General features: G+C 35.4%; 1 protein-coding gene across 1 annotated transcript; it reads left to right on the top strand.

Annotated features, from left to right (window-relative positions):
• Positions 1 to 513: 513 nt before the first annotated feature.
• LOC129904068 (dynamin-2A-like) lies at positions 514 to 23,253 on the top strand. The gene is made up of 22 exons (XM_055979598.1): positions 514 to 1,030; positions 6,740 to 6,790; positions 6,916 to 7,036; positions 7,181 to 7,270; positions 8,500 to 8,561; positions 8,642 to 8,756; positions 8,908 to 9,250; positions 10,151 to 10,298; positions 13,684 to 13,785; positions 13,892 to 14,011; positions 15,970 to 16,053; positions 16,160 to 16,287; positions 17,447 to 17,531; positions 17,734 to 17,872; positions 18,334 to 18,410; positions 18,779 to 18,835; positions 20,695 to 20,848; positions 20,939 to 21,087; positions 21,319 to 21,432; positions 21,519 to 21,586; positions 22,143 to 22,312; positions 22,781 to 23,253. Exons 1-22 carry the CDS (start codon positions 884 to 886, stop codon positions 23,014 to 23,016), a joined length of 2,760 nt encoding a protein of 919 aa, XP_055835573.1. The 5' UTR covers positions 514 to 883; the 3' UTR covers positions 23,017 to 23,253.
• Positions 23,254 to 23,347: the final 94 nt, after the last annotated feature.

The following is a 23,347-nucleotide window of genomic DNA, read 5'->3' on the forward strand; positions in this document are numbered from 1 at the left end:
ATACCGGTAAGTAGTAGCTTATCTAGAGCCCGTTTGGATGGACTTAAAAAAAGTAATTTTTATGTATAAAGTGTTTTTAGAACTTTGAAATGCTGAAAGTTAGTTTTATAAATAAGCAGTTGAGTGTTTGGATAAAAGTGCTTATCATGTGAATTTTAGGGTTAAAAGAATAAAAAAAATAGTTTGAGAATTTAATTAAAATATAAAGGATATAAAAGTAATTTCCATGGTCAAAGAAAATGACTTTAAGCACTTTGGAAAAAAAGTTAGAAATCCTAACTTTTCATTTTTGACTGACTTTAAGAACTTTATGGCTTAAAGTCAGCATTAGACAAATACGTCCAAAAGCTAAAAAGGGGCTTTAAGTTGATTTTGATCAACTTAAAGCCAATCCAAACGGGCTCCTAGATTCTCCGTCACGCAGGTAAAACAATTTGACAAAATTGTATTCTTTTGAACATATTTTTGCTACTATTACTGTTACACAGCACAGCTATTTCAGCAAACCTTTGGCATTTTGAAAATTTCTCACAATATATTATTATTTCTTTCTCATCAGAAAATACTTCAAAACTTTTCAAATCTCTCTTTCTCTCCGGCGTCTTCCCCAGTTCGTCACGCGTCAATCGGAGTAAAAACCCTAGCATTTCAACACATATTCTCACCGTTTTTGCTTCCTTTTGACTTAGATCTTCACTCATTCTTTCCTCGAATCTAGGGCTTTTCTCTTTTCAACTTCGATCTGTGAAGATCGGTGACGATCGCGTTGCGTGTTTTCTGTTGTTCAATCTGAGCCGCCGATTTAGTTTCTGAACTGTCGATTTAGTTTGGGTTGTTCAATTTGAACCGCCGATTTAGTTTGTGAACAAAGAAGATAGTAAAAATGGAGGCAATCGAGGAATTGGAACAGCTGTCAGATTCGATGAAGCAAGCTGCGTCTTTGCTTGCCGATGAAGATGTTGATGAAACTTCTTCGTCGTCTTCGAAACGCCGGTCCACTTTTCTTGATGTGGTTGCTATCGGTGGCACGGTAAGTTGGTTCCCTGATTTTCTTGTAGATACTTTTTTCGTTGATGAACATTTGTAGTCCAAGTGTTTGGATTTGCTAGCTGGTGCGTTCTGATTCGATCTGTGAAACTTGTCGTATTGTGATCCGTATTACTTTCCTACGATCTAGGATTTTAGGCTCCTCCTTGCGATTCTGATATATATGTGCTTAATTAAATAAGAAAAATTAGAATTCAGCTAGAGAAGAAACACTCTTGGATGCCTTTTTTCGTGATTTAACACATCATTTTCTTAGTTGAGATTGCAATTATGTTGTGGGATCTTTTAAGTATTAGTTGACTAGTGGAGGATCTATTTATCAAGTTGATATTCTCTTTCGTTTCTGTTGGTCTTTTTTTATTTGCTTTCAATCTATGTATGAAGTTGATAATCTCTTTCGGTTTGGTTTTGTAGCTGCTTGCTTCAGTTTATTTTCAACTAATGTTGCATCAAAATAGCTTAAATAAGTCGAGGTGAATGAATCCCCCTCCTTTTTTTTCCCTTTGTGAAGGCTGAGTTCTGTTTGGACTTGCCAATTTCTGCGACCTATTTTTAGACCTTTGTTTAATCTTTTATGGAACACAAAAAATAGACTACCTTCGGGGACACTTTCTTTTATGGTTATTGTATCATCAAAGATGTATAGCAGTATAGGTGTGTCCAGATGGCTTTCTAACTATTATGTATGTGAAGCAAAATTCCAAATTTAATTAGCTTGTGTAACTCACACAATTCAATAACAATAACAAATTGAAATAATAGATTCATCTCAGATGACAATGGCATACAATTAGCTTGAGCATAGATTTAGAAATCATTTGCTTGCACTTAATGAAATCTTAATCTTAATCAGATCTCAATCATTAAGTCCATTAGTTTCTTGGTTTGAATCTTTAATGATTCGGATCTTAATCATTAAGTGTTATTTTCTTTAATGTTGCAACCACTTAATGGGTTTGAATAGATCTGAGTGATTAAGATCTATAGCAAAGTCTTAATATCATTAAGATGTTTATCTAAAGATTTCTACAAAAATAGTGATTCACCAATTTTATTAATTCATTAACCGTTACCACCATCGTCCACCATTATCAACTACCACTATTGCCGCCCACAATTATCAACTATGTGCCTTCACCCACCATCCTCAATCGCAACCATCACTAATGTCAATAACTATAATTAGTTGTCACTACCTCGGACCATTATTTACAAAACCACTACCACAACAACCATCAGTCACCACGTTATATATCGCCAACTATCACCATAACTATTGCTATCATCTACCACAACTATCAACCACCATCACCACTAGCTACTACCCACACCCACCAATATTAGCCAACATCATCCCAATCATCCCAATCGGCATCCACAACTACCACCGCTAGCCATCACCACCACGAACCATTATATAATTTTTTTAAAAATATTTTGTTGATATATAGTATTAGATTCATTTTGAATTTTATATTCATTAATTTTTAAATAACGACAAACTTTATACATTGAGTGGTTAAAAAACAATCTTAATTATTACTCCCTCCGCTCCAATTTATATGAGTTAGTTTGACTTTGTGCGGAGTTTAAGAAAAAAAAGAAAGACTTTTGAAACTTGTTGTCTAAAATGAGTCATATATATTTGTGTGAGTAAAAATTATTTCATTAAGGGTAAAATAAGCATTTAAAAGTTAAATTGTTATTAAATATAGAAATATATCATTCTTTTTGGGAGTGATTGAAAAGGAAAGTAAGTCATATAAATTGGGACAGAGGGAGTAGTATTTAGATCATAATACATCATCTTAACAGTTCAAATGTCTTTTTTGATTTAGACATCTAAATCTTAGTGCACATCTTAATTTGCAGATGTGAATGCAGATTTAGACATCTTAATATTAATGAAAACAAATTAGGCCTTAGAGTAATTTTACTTTCTAATGTCTTAATTACCATTGTTGCTAAACAATTATTTTGTTGCATAAAGTGATGCTGTGATGCGAGGTAAGGGGTTATCTTTCTTTATGGGTTAAACGAAGTGAGCATGAAGAAATCCAAGATATGGTTTACTTATTTTAATCTGTCTATAAATGATTTTAAACAAAGAAAGAAAAAGGAGCACTAGGACTTTTTTGCTATCTGAGCTTCACTTCCTCTTCTTTTTTGGTCTGCGATGATTCTTCTTTTACTAATTCTATGTCACAAGATCTTTTGATTTACTTATTTCTTCTCCTTGTGTTTGAGTCCTTTCACTTCAACTATCTTCTGCTGTCATCAATTCCTTTTCTCTTCTTGTCTATTCGCTTATTCTTGAGATATTGATGATTATTTGGAAAGTAAATACTAACATTTTCTACTGGAACTAATTATCACTGCAGTTATCAAAGCAATTAAATATGAAAGATAATATTGCAAATTAATAGTTTTTATGTTTGATTAATTGAAACTAAAACTCAGTGGCTTGAAGTTATCTGGACATGCCAAAATTACAGTCTAATTACTTTTAATTTGATTTGTTGAGATAGTTGTTGTCATTATTAAATTTTGGAAATCTTTATTGCGAACTTTTTACAAGTCATAATTCTCACATTTTTGGTAATTATTGTATTTTTAAATAAATTACAGTATTTGTTGTGAAGAGCAGTTTGCTCCCGGCTTTTTTACAGGAGCCAATTTCTTTTGTACTCCTTGCTTTTAAAACACTCATTTATTGGTACTAAGAAGAATAAGAGAAATGAAAGTTGTCCAATCATTTCCCTTATGCACCCCAAGGGCTTTGGTTCAATGCCAAATGTAGCGTAACATGAAATGTGTAGTGGGCACACATTACTAGTTAGAGACTTAGCTGATGCACTAAGTTTGGTATTTAAGTAGATAAGTAAAAGTCTGCTTGGATGGTTGTTATATTTTGTTTCATAATATATCGTATTATATTGTATTATGTTGTATTGTATCATACTATATCGTTCTGATGAATACATTGTTTGGATAAATAATATCGTTTTTCATCGTTACATAATGTCACGCATTAGCAATTTGAAAGATAATTCTACAAGAAAAGTAGGGTACACGGTAGAGCTACTATAAAAAGGTAGACTAAAAGATTAAATAGGATTATTAATTAATAAGATAAAATGTGAAAAAATGTAGACGCGATCAGACCAAATCAGTTGTTACACGAAATGGGACTTTTCGTCGTTACTTAAAGATGAATTTAACGATACAATAAAATTTAAGTAACAATCAAAATAAACAACAACAACAACATACTCAGTGAAATTCCACAAGTGGGGTCTGGGGAGGGTAGGATGTGCGCAGACCTTAGCACTACCTCATAGAGATAGATAGACTGTTTTCAAAAGACCCTCGACTCAAAAGTCCCAGTTCCAAGTAAGAGAGGAAAAAGAAAATATATATAGCATAATGGCAAAAAAAATGAAGAGCGAAGTAAATTTTACAAGACAAGAGCAATAACGATAGCAAAGTAAAGTGATAATTAAAAGCAATAACAACACAACTATAATGACAAGCTTAGACCTACGACCAATCCTAAACCGACACAAGGCAAAACACCGTTCTATCCCTACTAGTCTTCTACCCTAATCCGCGACCTCCACTCCTTCCTATCTAAGATCATGTCCTCGGTGATATGAAGTAGCGCCATATCATGTCTAATCACCTTTCCCCAATACTTTTTCGGTCTACCCCTACCCGTTCTCATATCCCCCAAATCCAACCGCTCTCACCTCTTAACTGGGGCGTCGACACCCCTCCTTTGCACATGCCCAAACTACATCAATCTCGCTTCTTTCATCTTGTCTACCACAGAGGTCACTCCCACTTTCTCCCGAATGACCCCATTCGTAATCTTATCACTCTTAATGTGACCACACATCCATCTCAACATCCTCATCTCTACAACATGCATCTTTTGAATACAATAGGTAACAACCATCCAAACAAGTTGTAAAGGGGCAAACACACTATTTTCCAAGTTTTGAAACTAAACCATGTTTTCGGTTATAAAAAGAATCATTTCCATGTGATTTGGAAATTTTTGCTAGAAAGCTTTGGAAGATATTGAAATCCATTAGGTTGTCTTTTTTAACATAGGGAAGGAAACCATTCTAGAAAGATAAGGCATATAAATCTTTGGAATTGGATATATCGTATGGGAAAAGATAAGGAAGTATGCCATTATAAAGAAGAAAATGCCAATATGAGATTTTACTTGTGTGTGGTTGGCAAGGGCAGTCTTTAAGGAGAAAGTAGAAGAAGTCTTGTATAAGCATTCTTCTTTGCGTCTTGTACACAATATGGTTGGGAAGAACTCGAAGGTGCTTCAATGGAAGGGAGGAAAATGTTTCGATTGTTGAAAATAGATGTATTCAGAATTAAACATATGGTCTAATGCATTTTCTGATTTTGGAACAGATGTATTTCTGGATTTCATAGATTCTGCTAAGGTTTGATGAATCTATATCTAGCTACTTTATGTAATGCTGCAGTACCAGCTTGATTCTGCCTGATAGTTTATTTTATAATAAAAAATATTTTTATTGGTAAAAAACATGAGATTATACTTGTGCGATATGAGATAGATATTGAATTACTGGCTGGCAGTGGGGGAGCAAGTTGAGAATTTGAGAAATTGACAGATTGTGTATACCAGCTGGTGCTCATATGTAACTTATCAGGTGAAGATGTGTGACCTCCTCCTTGATTGTCAGTGGCAACTCCAACTCGCTTGTGGTGTGCGATTTTGAGATGGTTCGGTCTGTAATGGACGATGTCAGTCGCAATGAAGAGGTCACTCTCCATGTGGAAATTTAGAAGAGAAATTGAAGAGTTTGGGATGTTGAAACTTTAGCATTCACGTGGATGACGTGTAAGGAAAGAAATAAGTGAGCTTTTGATAGGAAATAAAACGACCTTGTATATTTGAGAAACAACTTTTCGTGCCTAGTTTCTCTGTGGTGCTCATGAGGTTCAGTTGTATGGAAGATCGGATGTTGTTCCTAAAGCGTCATATTATGTTGTAGCCTCTCTATATTTTGGTGTGATGTTGCTTGCTTGTATACTAGAGATTTTTCTGTTATTAATAAAGTTACTTATAAATAATTGAGATGTAGATTGAAAACTATTAAGGAAATTTAAGTGACTAGTCATGTTAATCTAAATATGTTCTTGGTAAGGAAACAACAAATCCACAAAAAGATGTTGCTAGAAGGAGAAAAGGTGTACATGTCAGAGGGCCGCCTAGGGTTATATGAAATAAAGGAGATGACATCCTTAAGATGACTGACAGTTCTCTTTATTTTTGCAATGGATAGTCTTTTTTAACTTAGCCCATAGCAATGTATAAATGTAAATGGTGGGTGGCTCAAGAGAATTACTTGAAGCGGTGCTTTTTACTTGATATCCAAAGGTCTCAATGCCAACATTTACTCGTAAGAATTTTGGAGTGATCAAACTTCTAAAGAAAATTGATCTTGGACCTAACGTGAAATCTAGTGTATGAGGTAAGCATTTCTTTTGTTTGTGATAGGGATATTACCGTCTGCATAGCTGCTTGATCTTCTAATATTATCAAGAACAAGTGTGCATGAGATGTCCATACACTAATTGCTCCCCTCAGTTGTTCTGAGGATATTGATAATGCATTTAAGCTGTGTAAAACTTTTTACAGGGTGCAGGTAAATCAGCTGTACTGAACAGTCTAATTGGCCATCCTGCTTTGGTATGGTTTTCTCTCCATGGAACTTAAATGTTATTTTCTACATCTCATTTTACCTTCTTAACTCTCAATCCCAAGTTTGAGAATCAAAGTCCTTTTGATGCCTAATATGATACTTATATTCACAGCCAACAGGTGAAGGCGGTGCTACTCGTGCCCCCATATGCATTGATCTAAAGCGAGATAGTTCGTTGAGCAGTAAATCGATCATTTTGCAGATCGACAGTAAATCACAGCCAGTGTCTGCAAGTAAGCTTCTTAAGTACCTATTGGGTTTATGAGGAATGGTAGTTCTTACACGAGTGAGGAGCTGACCCCTGAAGCAAGTGAAAGAAAATCTACCAGTTCTTATGTCTTTAAAGGGATTAACATTTCTCTGTTTCATCTGCGCAGGTGCTCTTCGACATTCCTTACAGGATAGACTAAGCAAAATTTCAAGCAAGAGTCGTGATGAAATATATTTGAAGCTAAGAACAAGCACGGGTGAGCATGCAAGACTGTTTTCATCTGCAAATGATATAATTACATTTGATTTTGTATGATGTATAAGTCACCTTTTTTATTTTTTTTTTATCTGGAGTCCTCTTTCTTGGATTAGGGATTATCAGAAATTTCAACTCTTCTTTCGCATTGGTGGAAGATTAAAGACAAATAGGAAATAATCTTGAAGCACAAAAACACGCTAATTTATCAAAATCGCATTTAGAACATGCTAATGATACTTGCCCCGATTTTGAGACAACCTCCAAATATGTCGATTCATAGGTGCAATACTACAATGAATGAAGGATTTAAAGAGAACGACGTAAATTTTTAATTGTTTGCAAGGAAGTTATCTTGAAAGGATCTCTTGATCATACTCAAGGGTGGGTGTTGGCATTGGTCCCCATATAAGCTGGAATATTTTAATTATTAGAAAAGGAATAGTGGGAATGTTGTCTTTCCTCTGACCAATATCAAATGTTTAAATGTCTAAATGTCATTACTGACACTGCTTGCAAGTCCCTCTATTTACGGTATGCCATTATATTATTATTGTGTATTCAATCTCTGCCAACATTGTCTCCTCTGCTAGTCCTATTCTTTTGGTACGTAATAGAGAATTTTATCATCCGTAGCACCCAAGGGCTTCCCAGGATGTGCAGTTTACAAAAATAAGCTCAGTTCATTTACTGCAACGTGAAATGGACTGAACAATTATACTCTCAACTTTCTGTACATTTCATTCTTGCACCAAAAAGCTAAAAGTGATGTACATTGATATTTTGAATTACAAATGCTCTTTTTTTTTTTGCTTTCAAAGTATCCATCCACCAAAGAATTCCTGGTACAGTGATTCAAAGTGTCATGGTAGTTATTTGGAGCACTGCCCTTTTCCGAACTCAGCAGTTCTTTCGAACTTTCTGTCATGGACCATTTTACTTCCAAATAAATTCAAAACACGCACCAAGCTGAGCTGTAAATTTGCACTGTATTAACAAGTTACTTGCATGCTCATAACCTTCTTCACGGAGGATACATCTGTACAAGATTATCATACCTCTTCTTTGTAAATTGTGTTAGTTGTCTCTAGTTTTCTTTGGTTAACTTCCTACCTGCAGATGTTTGCTAAATTGGGTCAACTGTCGTTTGCTAGTGTTTCATGTGACTTTTTCTTCTCCCCTGTATTCCTGGCTTTCCTTTGATTTACTTTTTCTTTTTACTGCATACAGCTCCACCATTGAAGCTGGTTGATTTGCCTGGCGTTGACAAGTCAAATCTTGATGATTCAATGGTGAGAATCTATACAAATATCATGCTCAAATTTGTCAGATAGATTAGACTTCATATTTACTGAGATACCTTTCTAAACAGACTCAATATGTTGAGCACAACGATGCCATATTGCTGGTTGTAATTTCTGCTGCTCAGGCACCTGAAGTTGCTTCATGTAAAGCTATCAGAATTGCAAAGGAGTATGATAGTGAATGTAGGTCTATCTCTCCCAGGTTGATTTGTGTCTTCCAGAAATAAGAGACTAAATGGATATTGTCTATTTGTAGATGCTCATCCATTATCTTTGCTCTGTCTGTTTTATATGTGAAACTCTTCACATGTTTGATTTATTTCTGTCCCGTTAGGTACTAGAACTGTCGGTGTTATTAGCAAGATAGATCAAGCAGCTTCCGAGCCGAAAGTGCTCGCAGCTGTTCAAGCACTTTTATCGAATCAAGGACCACGAAGTACAGCTGATATCCCCTGGGTTGCCTTGATTGGTCAATCTGTTTCTATAGCTTCTGCCCAGTCTGGAAGTGTTGGATCTGATAACTCATTGGAGACTGCATGGCGAGCTGAGAGTGAGAGTTTAAAATCAATTTTGACTGGAGCTCCTCAAAGTAAGCTTGGTAGGTTAGCTTTAGTCGAGACCCTTGCTCACCAGATACGCAGTAGAATGAAAATCAGACTTCCAAATCTGCTTTCCGGGTAATCTCACCTGCTTGAATGCTTCTATTGATAGTTTGTACGAAAATCTAACAATCCATTTCACTGTTTTTATTGGTCAGCATAAGCAATTGATTGTGGAAATTGGTGTTAATCTTTGTTTTAGAAGCACCGTAGTTTCGAATCTAACCAATTTTGTTTTAAAGTAGGGTTGTTTAATTTGGAGGTAAAATTATCTTATCATTTCCAGGTTCCCGCAAACCATACTTATATTATTATTTCTAAATTTGGGAAAAACTGTTTGTGCTAATGGAGAATTGCTTGAAAAGTTAATGAGCTTCTTAATTTTTGCACAATCAGGAGATGAGGAGATAGGGATGATCTGATAGTAGCATGGAATTTCGATTGTTCAGACAATAATATAGGTTCTTTTAAGCAAGATCCGGATAATTTACATTGTGAAATGAAATAGAGAATCATTGGTGATCCGGATAATCTAGTTCTTTGTTCTTGCCTTCCTTCCTGCTAGTAGTTGTTATCATTGGTGATGCGATGTTCTTTCTTAACTAATCTAAGACTAATAGTAATTTACAAGAATTTTAAAAATATAATTAGTCATACTATCAAAGTTATTGGATTTCTTTCTTTTGCTATACTTAAAAGAGTCTCTCATGGCTGAATCGGGGGATCAAAGATTGGAAGACTTTCCTAAGATGATGTGCTTTTTCCACAGTTGACTGTAGAGAAAGCCTTCGTTTTTGCTTCTCTCGATTCCTCCATCCATAGAATGTCCTTGTTAATCAAACTTTCTCTCTCAAGTCTGGAAAAATGTTGGTGTTTTTTGATTGTTAGGCTTAATTATTTCATCGATTGTCTCTTTCTTTTTCCTTGATTGATTGGTGTGCCATCTATTGACTCATTGTTGGGATTTTTCTACTATAGGCTTCAAGGGAAGTCTCAAGTTGTACAAGATGAGTTGGTAAGGCTTGGGGAGCAAATGGTTCATAGTGCTGAAGGTACCAAAGCCTTAGCACTTGAGCTTTGCCGTGAATTTGAGGATAAGTTTCTGCTGCATATCACTGGCGGCGAGGTGGGTGAAATATGATAGAACTCTTTATTTTCATATTCACTCTTTGCAATAGCAAATTCCCAATATTTTAATACGACTTTTGGGTTGTAGATTCCCGTTGTTTTCCTATTACTCCTTTGTCTCAATTTATGTGTCTTACTTTCCTTTTGTAGTCCGTTTCTAAAAAGATACCATTTTGTATATTTAATAACTCTTTAACTTCGACATCCCACATAACGTGTTTAAGACTAAAAGATTCAAAGGGCATTTTGGTACGTTACACACATCTCTATCCTTTTTTGATAATTGTGGTGTCCAGGCCTGCTTATGCACACCCCAACTAATTCCACGGGCTACTTGCTTCCTCCCACCGACAATGGTACTTGGTTACTTTGTAATTACACAGAGCAAGCAGTTGGAAAACTAACGACAATCAATTTTAAAAATCGAAGTATAAGATTTCAATCTTCTCCTCAAGATTTTCTTCTTTAAAACCCAAACTCTTTCTGCTGAAAGTCTTCCATTTTTCACGATTCCTGTCATAAATTTTTTTCTTCATGAAAAAGAACCCCAACAGTCAGCAAGGGTTAATGTTGTAGCTTTCCTACTTTCCTCCAATATTGGGCCCAAAGTTATAGTCTTCTTCATTTTTTTCTTTTTGTCCCTAAAATTTCTAAAACACACACAATCATAGCCTTCCTAAAACCGAAAGACAAAAGACCACTTTATTTGAAAGCTTTACAGGTTTGACTGAACAATAACCCAATTAGTGTCTTTAGAGGTTAGAACATGGTAGGGTGTAGTTCTAATGACAACATTTTCTTCATGTTGAGTGTATTCATTTATCTCTCAAAACTATATAACGAAATCAAGATTGTGTTATAAAAATAGAATTGGAAAGGCTTTCTGATCATGAACACACAAATTACAAAAAATTAAGGGTCTGTTTGGAAAGCCACTTGGTTATTGGAATTGGTGTAATTACTAGGTGGTAATTACACAATTCAGTAATTACAACAACCAGTTTGTTTGTCAGAGTGTAATTACAGTGTAATTCCCATTGTCCTGTTTGGTTGGACAAATATAATTACATAGTTAAATTTTAAAAATCAGATTTTAAATAAATAATATTATTACTTAAATTAATTAATGAAACCTAATAAGTCATTGTAGGAAATATGTATAACTGATTGTCAGAATTGATTTTTCTTATTTATTATTATTATAAAAAATTAAAGAAATTTTTTAATTCTCATATTTATTTTAATCTCAGGAACGAATACGAGAAAATACTAAGATCAAATACATAAATAATTTACCAAGGCATCAAAATATGAAAATAAAAAAATAAATCAAGAAAGAAATCTTACTTGAAAGAAGAAGTATAGGGTTTGTTGTTAGAAGTGAAAATGTCCAGACAAAAAAAAAGAAGAAAGAATGTCTTTTGGTATGCCAGATAAAAATATATTTAAAAAGGTAGTATTAAAGAAATATCATGTAATTATATGGTGTGATTGCATCAATTCCTTACCCTTCCCAAGGAATTGAGGAGTATAATTGCTCTCCCTCAATTACACCCAATTCCTCTCATGCCAAATAATTACTTGGCCTACCAAACATGTCAAAAGAGTGTAATTACACCAATTACACAAAATCCCAATTTCATTGTGGCTTTCCAAACAAGCCCTAAATGGAGAAGCAGCGGCTATCATTAATAAGCACACAAATTCAACCTGGTGCATATACACTGTTGAAACAAAAGCAAGATTGAGTTTCTGAAACAAAATTAAAAAGCCTTTGTGATCCTAAGAACAAAATACAAAAATTTAAATGAAACAGCAGCAACAGCTAACATAGAACCAAGATAAGCACACAAAAATTCAACTTAGTTCATTTACAAAATATTGGGAAAAAAAATCAAGATTGAGATTTTAAAACAGAAACTAAAGGCCTTTCTGATCTCTAAACACAGAAGACAGATCCACAAAATAGATAGGAGAGAGTACAACAAAAGTAAGCACACTACAGGCAACACAATATACAGATAATTGAATTTTTAAAACAGAATTAAAAGGCCTTTCAGATCCTAATACAGAGCAGAAATATATCAAACCATAAATCGAAAAAGATTTCTAGAAAATTCTTAAATCTGCAACTAAGTTTGAAAAAGAATCAAACTTCGTCAAGCAGAATTACCAAATCGGAATGAAAATTATAGTTCCACAGCAAATAAAAAGAGAAAATAAGCCAATTGATCTCAGTTCTTAACTTGAGAAGATAATCAATGGAAGGATGAATCCCAAATAAAATCAACTTTTCATCATCGTTCAGTTCTGGGCCTGGTACTACCTGCAGATGAAAGGTCTTCAGTTCTTTGTGATGTATTATGTTCAAACTTCTCTCTGCAAAAATCAAAAAAGGGAGAGAATCCTCCACAATGGTTACTGCAACAGAGTTGGAGAGGGTGGGCAAAAATAAGCTAAACTCTAATGAATTATGAAGCCGGACAGCTCTATTAACAATGAACTGATTCTCCCAAGATACCAACAAACCCTGAAATCTTTATTTTGTTGTGAATATACATACATACATACATACATACATACATAGAGTGTGTAGTAGGGTTTCAAAAGATTTACTTACATGGGTTTTGGTGACAACCTTGGAGACAAGGAAAAAAACCCCATTGTTGAAGAAGAGGAGCTTCTATTTTTCCAATTTCTTTTGTGAACTATTTCTCTATGGCGATTTGCTTACTTTAGAGAAACTATTATGTGGAACTGTTTGTTGTGGGCTTCTGACACTATAAGGTTATTTTCTTAAGATATGGTTAATTTTTCACAGTAAATTTTAAGTTCAAAATCTTAAATTTAAATTTAGTTGGGAAGGTAGTTTTTTTTGTCTTAACACAATTATGTGGCATTTTTCTAAGCTGCCACTTGGCTAAAGGGGAGGGCTTTTCCTCTCCTTTTAATTATATACAGAATACAGATAAGCACTTAGAGGAATGCGAGATTATCCATATAGATTTACCTTTTAGATAGAGGAAAGCTTTCTTAGTAGAAATGGTATCGATGCTCATGCTCCAGTTATAATTCTTTACATGTATGGTTTGAGTACTGTTTTCTTGTTCATCCTTTTGTTCAGTTATTTTCGTAATTCTTAAATGCCTAAATCAATCTGCTTCCTACACTGTAGCTCATCCTATGTTTTCTATGTTAGCATTATGTTTCATATATGGACATCGTTTGCTATATTATCTTGTCCGATGTTAACCCATACACAACATGAATTGAACTGTAAGGTGTCTTCTTTGACTAGTCAAAACCCAAAGAAAAGAAAATAGTTGGGGTTCTTAAAATTTTTACCATGCATTCAGATTTTAGAGCTCTTTCATTTCTTTCAGGGTGACGGATGGAAAGTGGTTGCAAGTTTCGAGGGGAACTTCCCAAATAGGATAAAGCAGCTCCCCTTAGATAGACATTTTGACATAAATAATGTCAAGCGGGTATTTGTTTTCCACCAATAGTTTCCAATAATGTGCAGTTTCACCTGTACTACTGACTGCACATTTGTTCTTTGTTTGTTTCATAATTGTTTTTGCTTGCTGCCAGATTGTGTTAGAAGCCGATGGTTATCAACCCTACCTAATTTCTCCTGAGAAAGGGTTGAGGTCGTTGATAAAAGGTGTTCTGGAGCAGGCAAAAGAACCTTCACGTCTTTGTGTTGATGAGGTAAATTGGCTTGTCTGCCCTTCTGATTGTTTCAGCTCTTGGTTTTAGTTGGTCTTTTCTTTCTGTTCATTGTTCTTCATGTGCATCATATCTTTCTATTAATCTAAGCTTCAATGCATTGGCATAGTGTTCAATACATTAACTGCGAGTGGATTCATTTCGCCTTCATAATTGAACTTGATCAAGTGTTTAAAATACAAATATTGGTGTCAATTTGAGGTACTGTTTCAGCTCAAATTATTAGACTTAAGATCAGTTTACAATTCTCAATATAGTATCTCATTCTCTTCAGTATAACCACATGCATTTGGTCTCTCCCAGTTTGTTGTAGTTAATCCCTTAATCTATGTAGCGCCAACACAGGTGGCATGTACTGTTTAGGAATGGGTACAAAAATGGAATTTTCAAAAGTTAGCAGATGATGACACCATTAGGATGTGATTTAATTACGACTGTTATATATATGATGTATAGTGTAAACTTTAACATGCTGAAACTTTATATAAATTATCTCATTAGTCATAAAAACAATCGGCAAAAAGTGCAAAAAATACAAGAGGGACCATGGTTGCACAACATAAAAGAGTCTCTTTCTTTTCCTTTTGGAGTTGGCCCTTTGTTTTACGATTTACTTGTGAGCTTGGGATGTTAATTGTGTAATTATTGTTATTAGATGAAAGCACCCAAGGGTGTAACCTATCAATGAATGAATTAAGAACCATGAGGTCTCAGATTTAAATGTCAGCAGAGACAAAAAAGCACTAGGTGATTTCTTTCTATCTGTCCTAGCCTTGGATGACATTTTTCTGGTACCTATTGCTGGTGGTAGGTGTCAGACATCCCATTGAATTAGTTGAGGTGTACGAAAGCTGGCTCGAAAACCACGGTTATAAAAAAAGTTATTAGATGAAATATACAATCTTTACCCTTTAGAACTATGTCGTGCTTCCAAGCTATGCATCTTCTTGATGCCATTTAATGAAATACCCTTCATCAGGAAAAAAAACAAAAAAACTATGTTGTGCTTCCAAAATTATTGAAGAAAAACACCATATAGTTTTTACAATCTAAAACAATAGTGAACTACTAACTAATGCCTCAATCTCAAACTTGTGATTGACTTTTTCAAAACTATATTATTGCTTCTAAAATATTGGGAGTGGGTACACACATGACGCTCTTTTTTCAAATTGGAGGATTGTCTATCCAGTGTCCCGGATGCAAATGTTGAATATTTTTGACACAATGCTAGATTATTAATATTATTAAAAAAAGAATTGGGACACAGGTTGTTGGTGTCAGACTAGTGATCAAACAACTATCACCTGACGGTCAGTGTTGGTGTAACAAATGTGTATGATAACTTTGGTCACTTATGTCTCTAGAACATCGAAAAGCAACGGCAACCGAGAACCATCTACAATTATGGTAAAAATTTCATCTATATTATATATTATATATATATCTATATTATATTAAGTATATTGTAGATTTTGATGTACATCTGTCAAGTCGTGGCTTTATGTACCAATTATAGGGGAGACTTTGAAGCTGTAAAAAGAACACTTTGTATATCTGAGGGTTAGCCTCTTGATCCTGGTGCACCATGAGGTCTCTGTTTGAATAGATGTTTGAGCGTCTTTCATATAGAACCAAAACTCTCTGTGGGTTCTCTACATTTTGGTATACTGCTTGTATGTGGGAACATTTTTCCAAATCAATAAAACTATTTGTCGAAAAGCTATTTTGAGAATGGTTGCTCTCCTTTTGAGTGGCATTTCCATTAACTTTATCTATTTAGCTATCTCAAACGGAAAAAGAAAAAAAAAGAAAATTAAAGAAGCAAGAGTAACCACTAGGTTCTTATATTGGATATTTTTCTTGTCTATCAGCAGCTGCTTCTATTTTTTCAAGCTCTGCAATTTTGTTCTAATCCTTACCTCTCTGTCTTTAAATAGGTGCATCGTGTACTTGTTGATATTGTCTCCTCTGCTGCAAATGCCACACCTGGACTTGGACGATATCCTCCTTTCAAGAGAGAGGTAATGATGTCTAGCTGCTCAGATTCACCGTTGTCGCAAATATGGACGCCTACACACAAATGTTTGTAGTTTGACTTTTCATGGAAATATTTGCTCGGTATACTAGGTTGTAGCAATTGCTTCTGATGCATTGGATGGATTTAAAACTGATGCCAAGAAAATGGTAGTTGCCCTTGTTGACATGGAGCGAGCTTTTGTCCCCCCTCAACATTTTATCCGCTTGGTGCAGAGGAGGTATGTTTGATGATTGCCCATTCGTTTTTTGGAACTTATCCCTATCAAATACTTTTATAGCACGTCCACAAGTTATCTGTTTGATTTTTTATCATCTTGATCCCTGTTTGATGTTTGATCCCTGTAATCTTAAGCTTCTTGGTGTGCAGTGCAATGTTGACATACGATGTTGTAATATCAGGAAAATTGATTGCAATAACCAGGAAATATAATATTTTATGCTAAAAATGCACTTTTGGTTTGTCACAATATTTTTACTTAGTATAGCAAATAGAGTTGGAATGCTGAAATAATTTGAAATTTGAATATTTTGGGTTCAATGGTGGGAACATGTTATCTCTGTTCTTGTTTTTCTTCAGTTTCATCACCTTTTTGGTGCTCAGTTATTTGATATTATTCACACTGCACTTCACTTGCTCTCTTTTTTAGATGTTATTGTTTCATGCGAATCAAAGCTTTGAATCTCATGGCTGAGATAAGTGTATGTACTGATCTGTGATGACAAATGTAAAGAGGAGACATTAGGATGCATATCCTTCATTTGTCATAGCCAAATGTGAACCCCCTTCAATCACAAGCACCACTATATCTTTTTCTTCTGGCAAAAAGAAAATCATTTTTTTGCTTTTACTCCCTCTTGCTCTCTGTATATGTCAGCTCAATCAGTCACATATGCACATAAGCCAATCTCAAGATGTGCAAAACATGTTGGTGTTAGTTCTTTGTAGCTACTAACGGCTTTTATATGTCCTCCAATTAAAATAACTGGTTTATATATGGCCCAATCCTGTTGCACAAATTATAATGCATGCGCTAAATGTGTGCAGAAAAACTGAAGAGAATTGATCATTATTTGATTTGTTTGTTTGCATCTTGACCAATTATTTGAGGTCTATCTTTTCATGCCACTGCGTTTCTTCGCAGGGACCAGTTGCTTTGCTTTTCTTTGGTTCTTTTAGTTAGCCAGTGTATAGAGAGATAACGTTGGAAAAAGAAAGATGGTTGCTTCCAGTATTCTTTCCTAAAACTATCTTTTTCTTTTCATGAATTGCTGGTTTTGGTGGTATTTGCTAGTGATAACTGTAGCAGGTAAAAACATATGCATGTTTAACAAAGTTCACATTCTCACAAAGTCCATGTGTGACTGGCTCTTTTCCAGAATGGACAGACAAAGACGTGAGGATGAGCTAAAAAATCGGGGTTCTAAGAAGGCACATGAAGCAGAGCAATCAATATTGAATAGGGTAAGTATGATTCTTTTTTCTCAAATTATCTTTTTGAGACTATTATCTCATTGAACTCATGTCTTGCAACAAATTGCCTTAGGAACTTACCTATTTATTTTTTATATTAGTTTGTGTTCTCCCTATGCTTTTCTGTGTTCAGTTATCATTCACTTAAGCTTATTGGTTAGCTTCTCTGTACTGTCTTTAATTATTAACTTAGGCAACTAGTCCTCAAACTGGAAGCCAGCCAGGTGGAGGAAACTTGAAATCTATGAAAGAGAAACCCAGTCAGCAGGACAAGGATGCATCAGAAGGCTCAGCTTTGAAGACTGCAGGGCCTGAGGGAGAGATAACAGCAGGTATCCATCTATCTCTTGTTTTAGGAATATTTTTTGTTCCCTTTTTAGATATAGTCGTCATTAGTATTTAGTATGAATTGCCTAATTTGGGGTAGAAGGCTAAAGATAATGTGTTGTAGTTTGTCGAAATTTCTTTTGGTGTGACTTCTCCATGTCAGCATGTGCGGAGCTAACAAGTATATTCAGCAATTGAAGGTTAATGTTTGTACATTCTGTTCTTTCTGAAATTGTTGTTTGACTAGCTAGATGCCAAGATCAAAGGTGGATCAATTCTTTGTTCTCCCAATTGATCTTCTGAAAGTGTGACATTTGTTTCTTTGATAGGTTCAAAGTGGTTTTGATGCCATTAGAAGCAGTAATATTTAGTAATCATGAAAAGATGGTGGTTAATTGATCCTGACTTGTCTTATCATTACCTCTAGTTTAAAACTGTTATTTATTATAGTTTTTATAACTGCCAGGATTCTTATTGAAGAGAAGTGCCAAAACAAATGGGTGGAGCAAGCGATGGTTTGTTTTGAACGAGAAAACTGGAAAGGTCAGTAGGTGACATGCTCATCACTTTTTACACGAGAGAGATAAATTGGCCTTCTACTACCAACTTGATTTAATCTACCGACCTTCAAAATGATGTGATCCCCTGAAGACTTTATAAAATTTACATCTTTATTCACAAAGACAAATGTATGGTAAATGTTGGATTTTTTCTTCGTTTACCATAAGGAATGTATCCTAAAAATCAGGAACATTTTACTGACGAATTAAGTTTGTCACTTTAGTGTTTCCTTTTTGAATGTTTCAGTCATTGATTTTCCGCTTGAAGAAAAATTAAACCAGGAGTTAATTTCTATGGGAACTATACACAACCCTTTGGTGAAGTTCCTCTAATCAGATGTCCTTTTTCAGCTTGGATACACGAAGAAACAAGAAGAACGTCATTTTCGTGGTGTCATAACATTGGAGGTATTTTATGTCTTTCAGTCTTTCTTTAATGCAAATTATATTAATGAACATCAGGATGGGCAGAACCATACAAAATGACCAGAAATACATGCACAAAATTATAGAGAGTTAAGCTCGTAATGGATACTGGCTGAATACGTATGAAGCCCCTTAAAACTTGTTAAGATTTTTCATTTAACACCTAGGCTAATGGTAGTACCCATACCTTAGGTTTACTGAAAATATGTCTACTGAACACTTAAATGATAATCTCTAGCACAATAATAAAGTGCGTGAATCTCAAACTGTCAGTCTCTGATATGATAATTAGAACCACTAATACGTGACATGTGGAAACTTAAAAAAGGTCCTCTTCTACATATTTTTTTTATCAGAATCCCCCCAACCCCCACCCTACCTGAGATCACTGGAAACCTCGCTGGTGATGATCTCTTTCTCATCTCCCAATATCTGCTTCCTTCCTTTCCTTTCTCTTTCTTTAAATGTTTTCTCCAATGGCTCCATAAAGAAATTGTGACCTTGGAAATATCAGTCTTGATTCTTCCCATAGAAAAGGACTTGATGCTTACTGGGACTCAGTAAAAGACCACGAGGATGAACTCCAAGGGTGAGAATCGTGAGATAAATGGAGATCATTTGAAGGTTAAAACTCTCAAATTTTACCGTAACAGCTGATGGCGAGGTACATATGTCATGATCCAGAAATTTAAGTCAGGATACAGAGCAAACAAAAAGCTTATGGTATACTCTTAGATCCAATCGTTTCTACCTATTCAAAGAAAAAGAAATTGAAGGAGCTTGCAGCATCCTTAAACATCCCTAAAAAATTGTGGGCTTGCACGAGTCAGTTGGCACTGTGAATCTATATAGCTGTTGACTTTAGTTGTTGACACTTTTCTCTTTCATATTTCAAAATCTTTGAGACAACTATATATATTTGGGTGGCTTGCATGGTGGTGTGGGAGGTGGTGAAGCAGTAGCTATTGTGGTGAGGAGAGGAGAGGAGAGGAGAGGAGGAAGGAGATTGAAAAAATGGAGTGGAAAAAAATAATTAAAAAAAGTTCTTCTCAAGCGCTTATGAGCAGTGTATAACACACACTGCCATATCAGCAATGTGTGTCTAATTGACACAATTAGTCTTCACAGGTGTTCAATAGGTACTACCCTTGGTTTAAGTGCTTAAATGGAAAATCTTGACAAGTTTTAGGGCCCGCATATGTATTCAATCATGGATACTTGAGCAAAGTAGTGAATAAACTAGAACAATTTGGAGTTCCATCAGGATTCTTCACTCCTTGCCCCCGGCTATGGTTCGCATTCAACGGTTTGATTTTCTTTCCAGACGGTGAAGCAGAATATCCTCAAACCTTGGACCTTAGAACCTACCTTAGCCCTTTTCCTTAAGATAACCTTTTTTAAAAAATCTTCCCTATTCCGTCTAATTGCTTCCTTTTTGTTTGAACTCTTGAAAAAAGTACCTCATACTTGGCTTCTTTTTCATTTAAGCTCATCAAAGTTTCTCACAGTGCTATGTTGAGCATCCTAAATTGGCTCTTCTCTCTTAGGTTTGCTTGTCGTTGACTCTTTCTAGACTGCCTCCATTTTCATGACCTAAATGTATTGAAGTTGGTATGCGCACTGGAGTCTTTGTTCACTTGCAATTTGATGGGACCACACGCTATAATTTGCCATCATACGCAATGATTTGGCAGGATCTGCTGAGTGCTGACAGCTGTATTATCATTCCTATAACTGTTTTGGGTTATATAGTCATGTGATCTTAACACTTCATGATGCTTCTGCAAAAGGCAAAACATATCGAATCCCTAATTACAATTACATGGTCATGTGATTCACAGGAATGTATTCTTGAAGAAGTTCCTGATGAAGAAGAAGCTCCGGCACCTACCAAAAGTTCCAAGGACAAAAAGGCAAATGGGCCAGATGTTGCAAAAGCACCCAATCTTGTATTTAAGATAACTAGTCGGGTTCCATATAAAACTGTTTTAAAGGGTACACTATACACATCCGGAATCGTTTGCTTCTCTGTGGTTTGTTTTTCTATTTTGAAATGCTCAGAAGAAAATATATAATTGGTTGCAGCACACAGCGCTGTTGTCTTGAAGGCTGAGAGTGTGGCAGATAAGGCAGAGTGGTTAAATAAATTGCGAATTGTCATCAGCTCTAAAGGCGGTCAAGTAAAGGGTGAATCTGCCCCACCTATCCGGCAAAGTCTTTCAGATGGATCTCTTGTAAGCAACTAATTATTGATTTCAACTGTTCTGCAAATACAGATTTTCCCGATAAGTGCTTGTTCAGCAAATAATTAGCCCTCATATAACTTTTTGTTTGTAATCTTCATTTTTGTATTTGTTCTCTTTCTGATACTTGTATTGACATTTGCCTGTTATGGTTTTATTAAGCCTGTGAACTAATTCCCTGACCACTTGTTCTAAGTTTATTAATTCTGTTGCATGTTTTAGGAAACAATGGCTAGAAGACCGGTGGATCCTGAAGAAGAACTTCGATGGATGGCTCAGGAAGTGCGTGGTTATGTTGAAGCTGTTCTTAACAGCCTTGCAGCCAATGTGCCAAAAGTAGGTCTTAATTTTGGATGTCCTGTGCACACTTCTTCTTTTTGTGTAAAGCCATCTCACATGGCGCATTGTTTATTTGGTTTCAGGCAGTTGTTCTCTGCCAAGTAGAGAAGGCAAAAGAAGACATGCTTACTAAATTGTATAGTTCTATCAGGTAAGCATTTCAACTTTTCCTTGCGGATTCTATGTCTCAACATCTTTTATTTGCAGTAGCATGTTGTATATGCTTGTGTTGACAGAAAGGTGCAGTTGCAAATGTGACCCCAAGGGTTATGACCTGTCTATGCTTGTCAAAACAGAGTTTTGGCCATTTTCCAAAGGACCACTTGCAACTCTATTTTTTCTTCCACTATTTGAGCAGCCATCTTTCTAGAATAGTTAACTATCTTAGAAATTAAAGTATATATGCTTTCATGACACAGGAGTCACGTAGAACGTATTTCTTACTTCACTACTAATCTCTCTTTTGTATTTGTTGGAGACAGTTTAGAATTCTCTTTAATAAATTGATAGAATGTAATATAGACATTCAATTTGGGCCGAAAGAGGAGTAATTGTGTAATGGAAACCTGCAGTTACTGCAAGAAACTGTGTTAAACCATCAATCCTTAGAGAGAGTTTTTTCTGGGTTTAGTAAATTGGATATTTCATTTTTGTTGTTATTCTTCCGTGTTTATTGTGTTGATATTGTTTGACTTATTGAATTTTAGCGCTCAAAGTACTGCAAAGATAGAAGAGCTGCTCCAGGAAGACCAAAATGTGAAACGCAGGAGAGAGCGCATTCAAAAACAATCTTCTCTTCTTTCTAAGCTTACTAGACAACTCAGTATCCATGACAATAGAGCAGCGGCTGCTGCCAGCTACGCAAATGGTGAAGCAGGTAATCATCATTCCTTTATAGGTGGTTCATTTGGTTTCCTTGTCCGAAGACAATTGTAGTCCCACCAAGTTTATTTGCTTAATTACTTGGTATTTTATCGAAGATGTTAGTTATCTGTTATTTAGATGCAACAGACTTCCCGTGGACCCTTGCCAGCACTATGCTTGAAGTTTTTCCACGATTGCTGATAGTCCTTATCTAATAATTCACATCCAGCTAAATTTTCCATTTAGTGTCCTGGCGATAGCCTTGTGTCTCCCTAGTCTGGATTCTGTTACACTCACAATTAAAGACTTTTTGGAGCCATGATTTGGTGTAAATTGATGCAATGGTTAATAATACTGCCTCTTTTTAAAAAAAAGGTCACAAAGCTTTTGATTTGTGAAAAGACCATATTGTTGTCTTTTTGATGCCTTTTAGATTTTGTTTACGCATTCCAAATTCATGCTCTGCACTTTGCTTCTGCAGAAAGTAGCCCAACAGCATCTGGTCCGTCATCTGGTGATGATTGGAGGTCGGCATTTGATGCTGCTGCAAATGGCCCTTCCAGTCTCTCTAGGTATGGATCCAGTGGTAGTAGTCGCCGCTACAATGAGCCTGCTGAAAATGGCGATACAAATTCACGCTCTAGCTCTGCTAGCCGTCGCACCCCTAACAGGTTGCCACCTGGCCCACCACAGTCTGGATCCGGTTATAGATCTTAAAATTAGGTAATTTTGAGACGATTGAACCATATATTCTTGTTTGGGGTGGTTTCTTCTTGCTTTTCCCAGTGAGCTCTTTGCAATATTGAGTATGTTGTGTTAGTATTGTAGAATTGGTATACCGCATCTTTGTAGATAGATATTTTAATTAAATGTCATCCTCCCCGCATTTTTGTCTCGGTTGCTGAACTTTGAATTGTTCCAACAATGATTCCATTGATAATTTCCTTTCATCAGAGACAATTCTCCTGTGATTCAAATGATAGGTTGCTGCAGTATGTATTCTTATAGCTATATAGAAAGTATTTTGCTTTCGTTTTGTGCGATCTGA

Source organism: Solanum dulcamara, chromosome 9 (assembly GCF_947179165.1).
Source record: "Solanum dulcamara chromosome 9, daSolDulc1.2, whole genome shotgun sequence".
NCBI lineage: Eukaryota > Viridiplantae > Streptophyta > Magnoliopsida > Solanales > Solanaceae > Solanum > Solanum dulcamara.

What these genes read in the sequence shown, in the direction of transcription:
- LOC129904068 (XM_055979598.1), top strand. Translation starts at nt 884, where the DNA reads ATGGAGGCAATCGAGGAATTGGAACAGCTGTCAGATTCGATGAAGCAA. An exon ending in AGCAATCAATATTGAATAGG is followed by an intron (nt 17,532 to 17,733) that starts GTAAGTATGATT and finishes TTATTAACTTAG; the next exon opens with GCAACTAGTCCTCAAACTGG. An exon ending in TTGCAGCCAATGTGCCAAAA is followed by an intron (nt 21,433 to 21,518) that starts GTAGGTCTTAAT and finishes ATTTGGTTTCAG; the next exon opens with GCAGTTGTTCTCTGCCAAGT.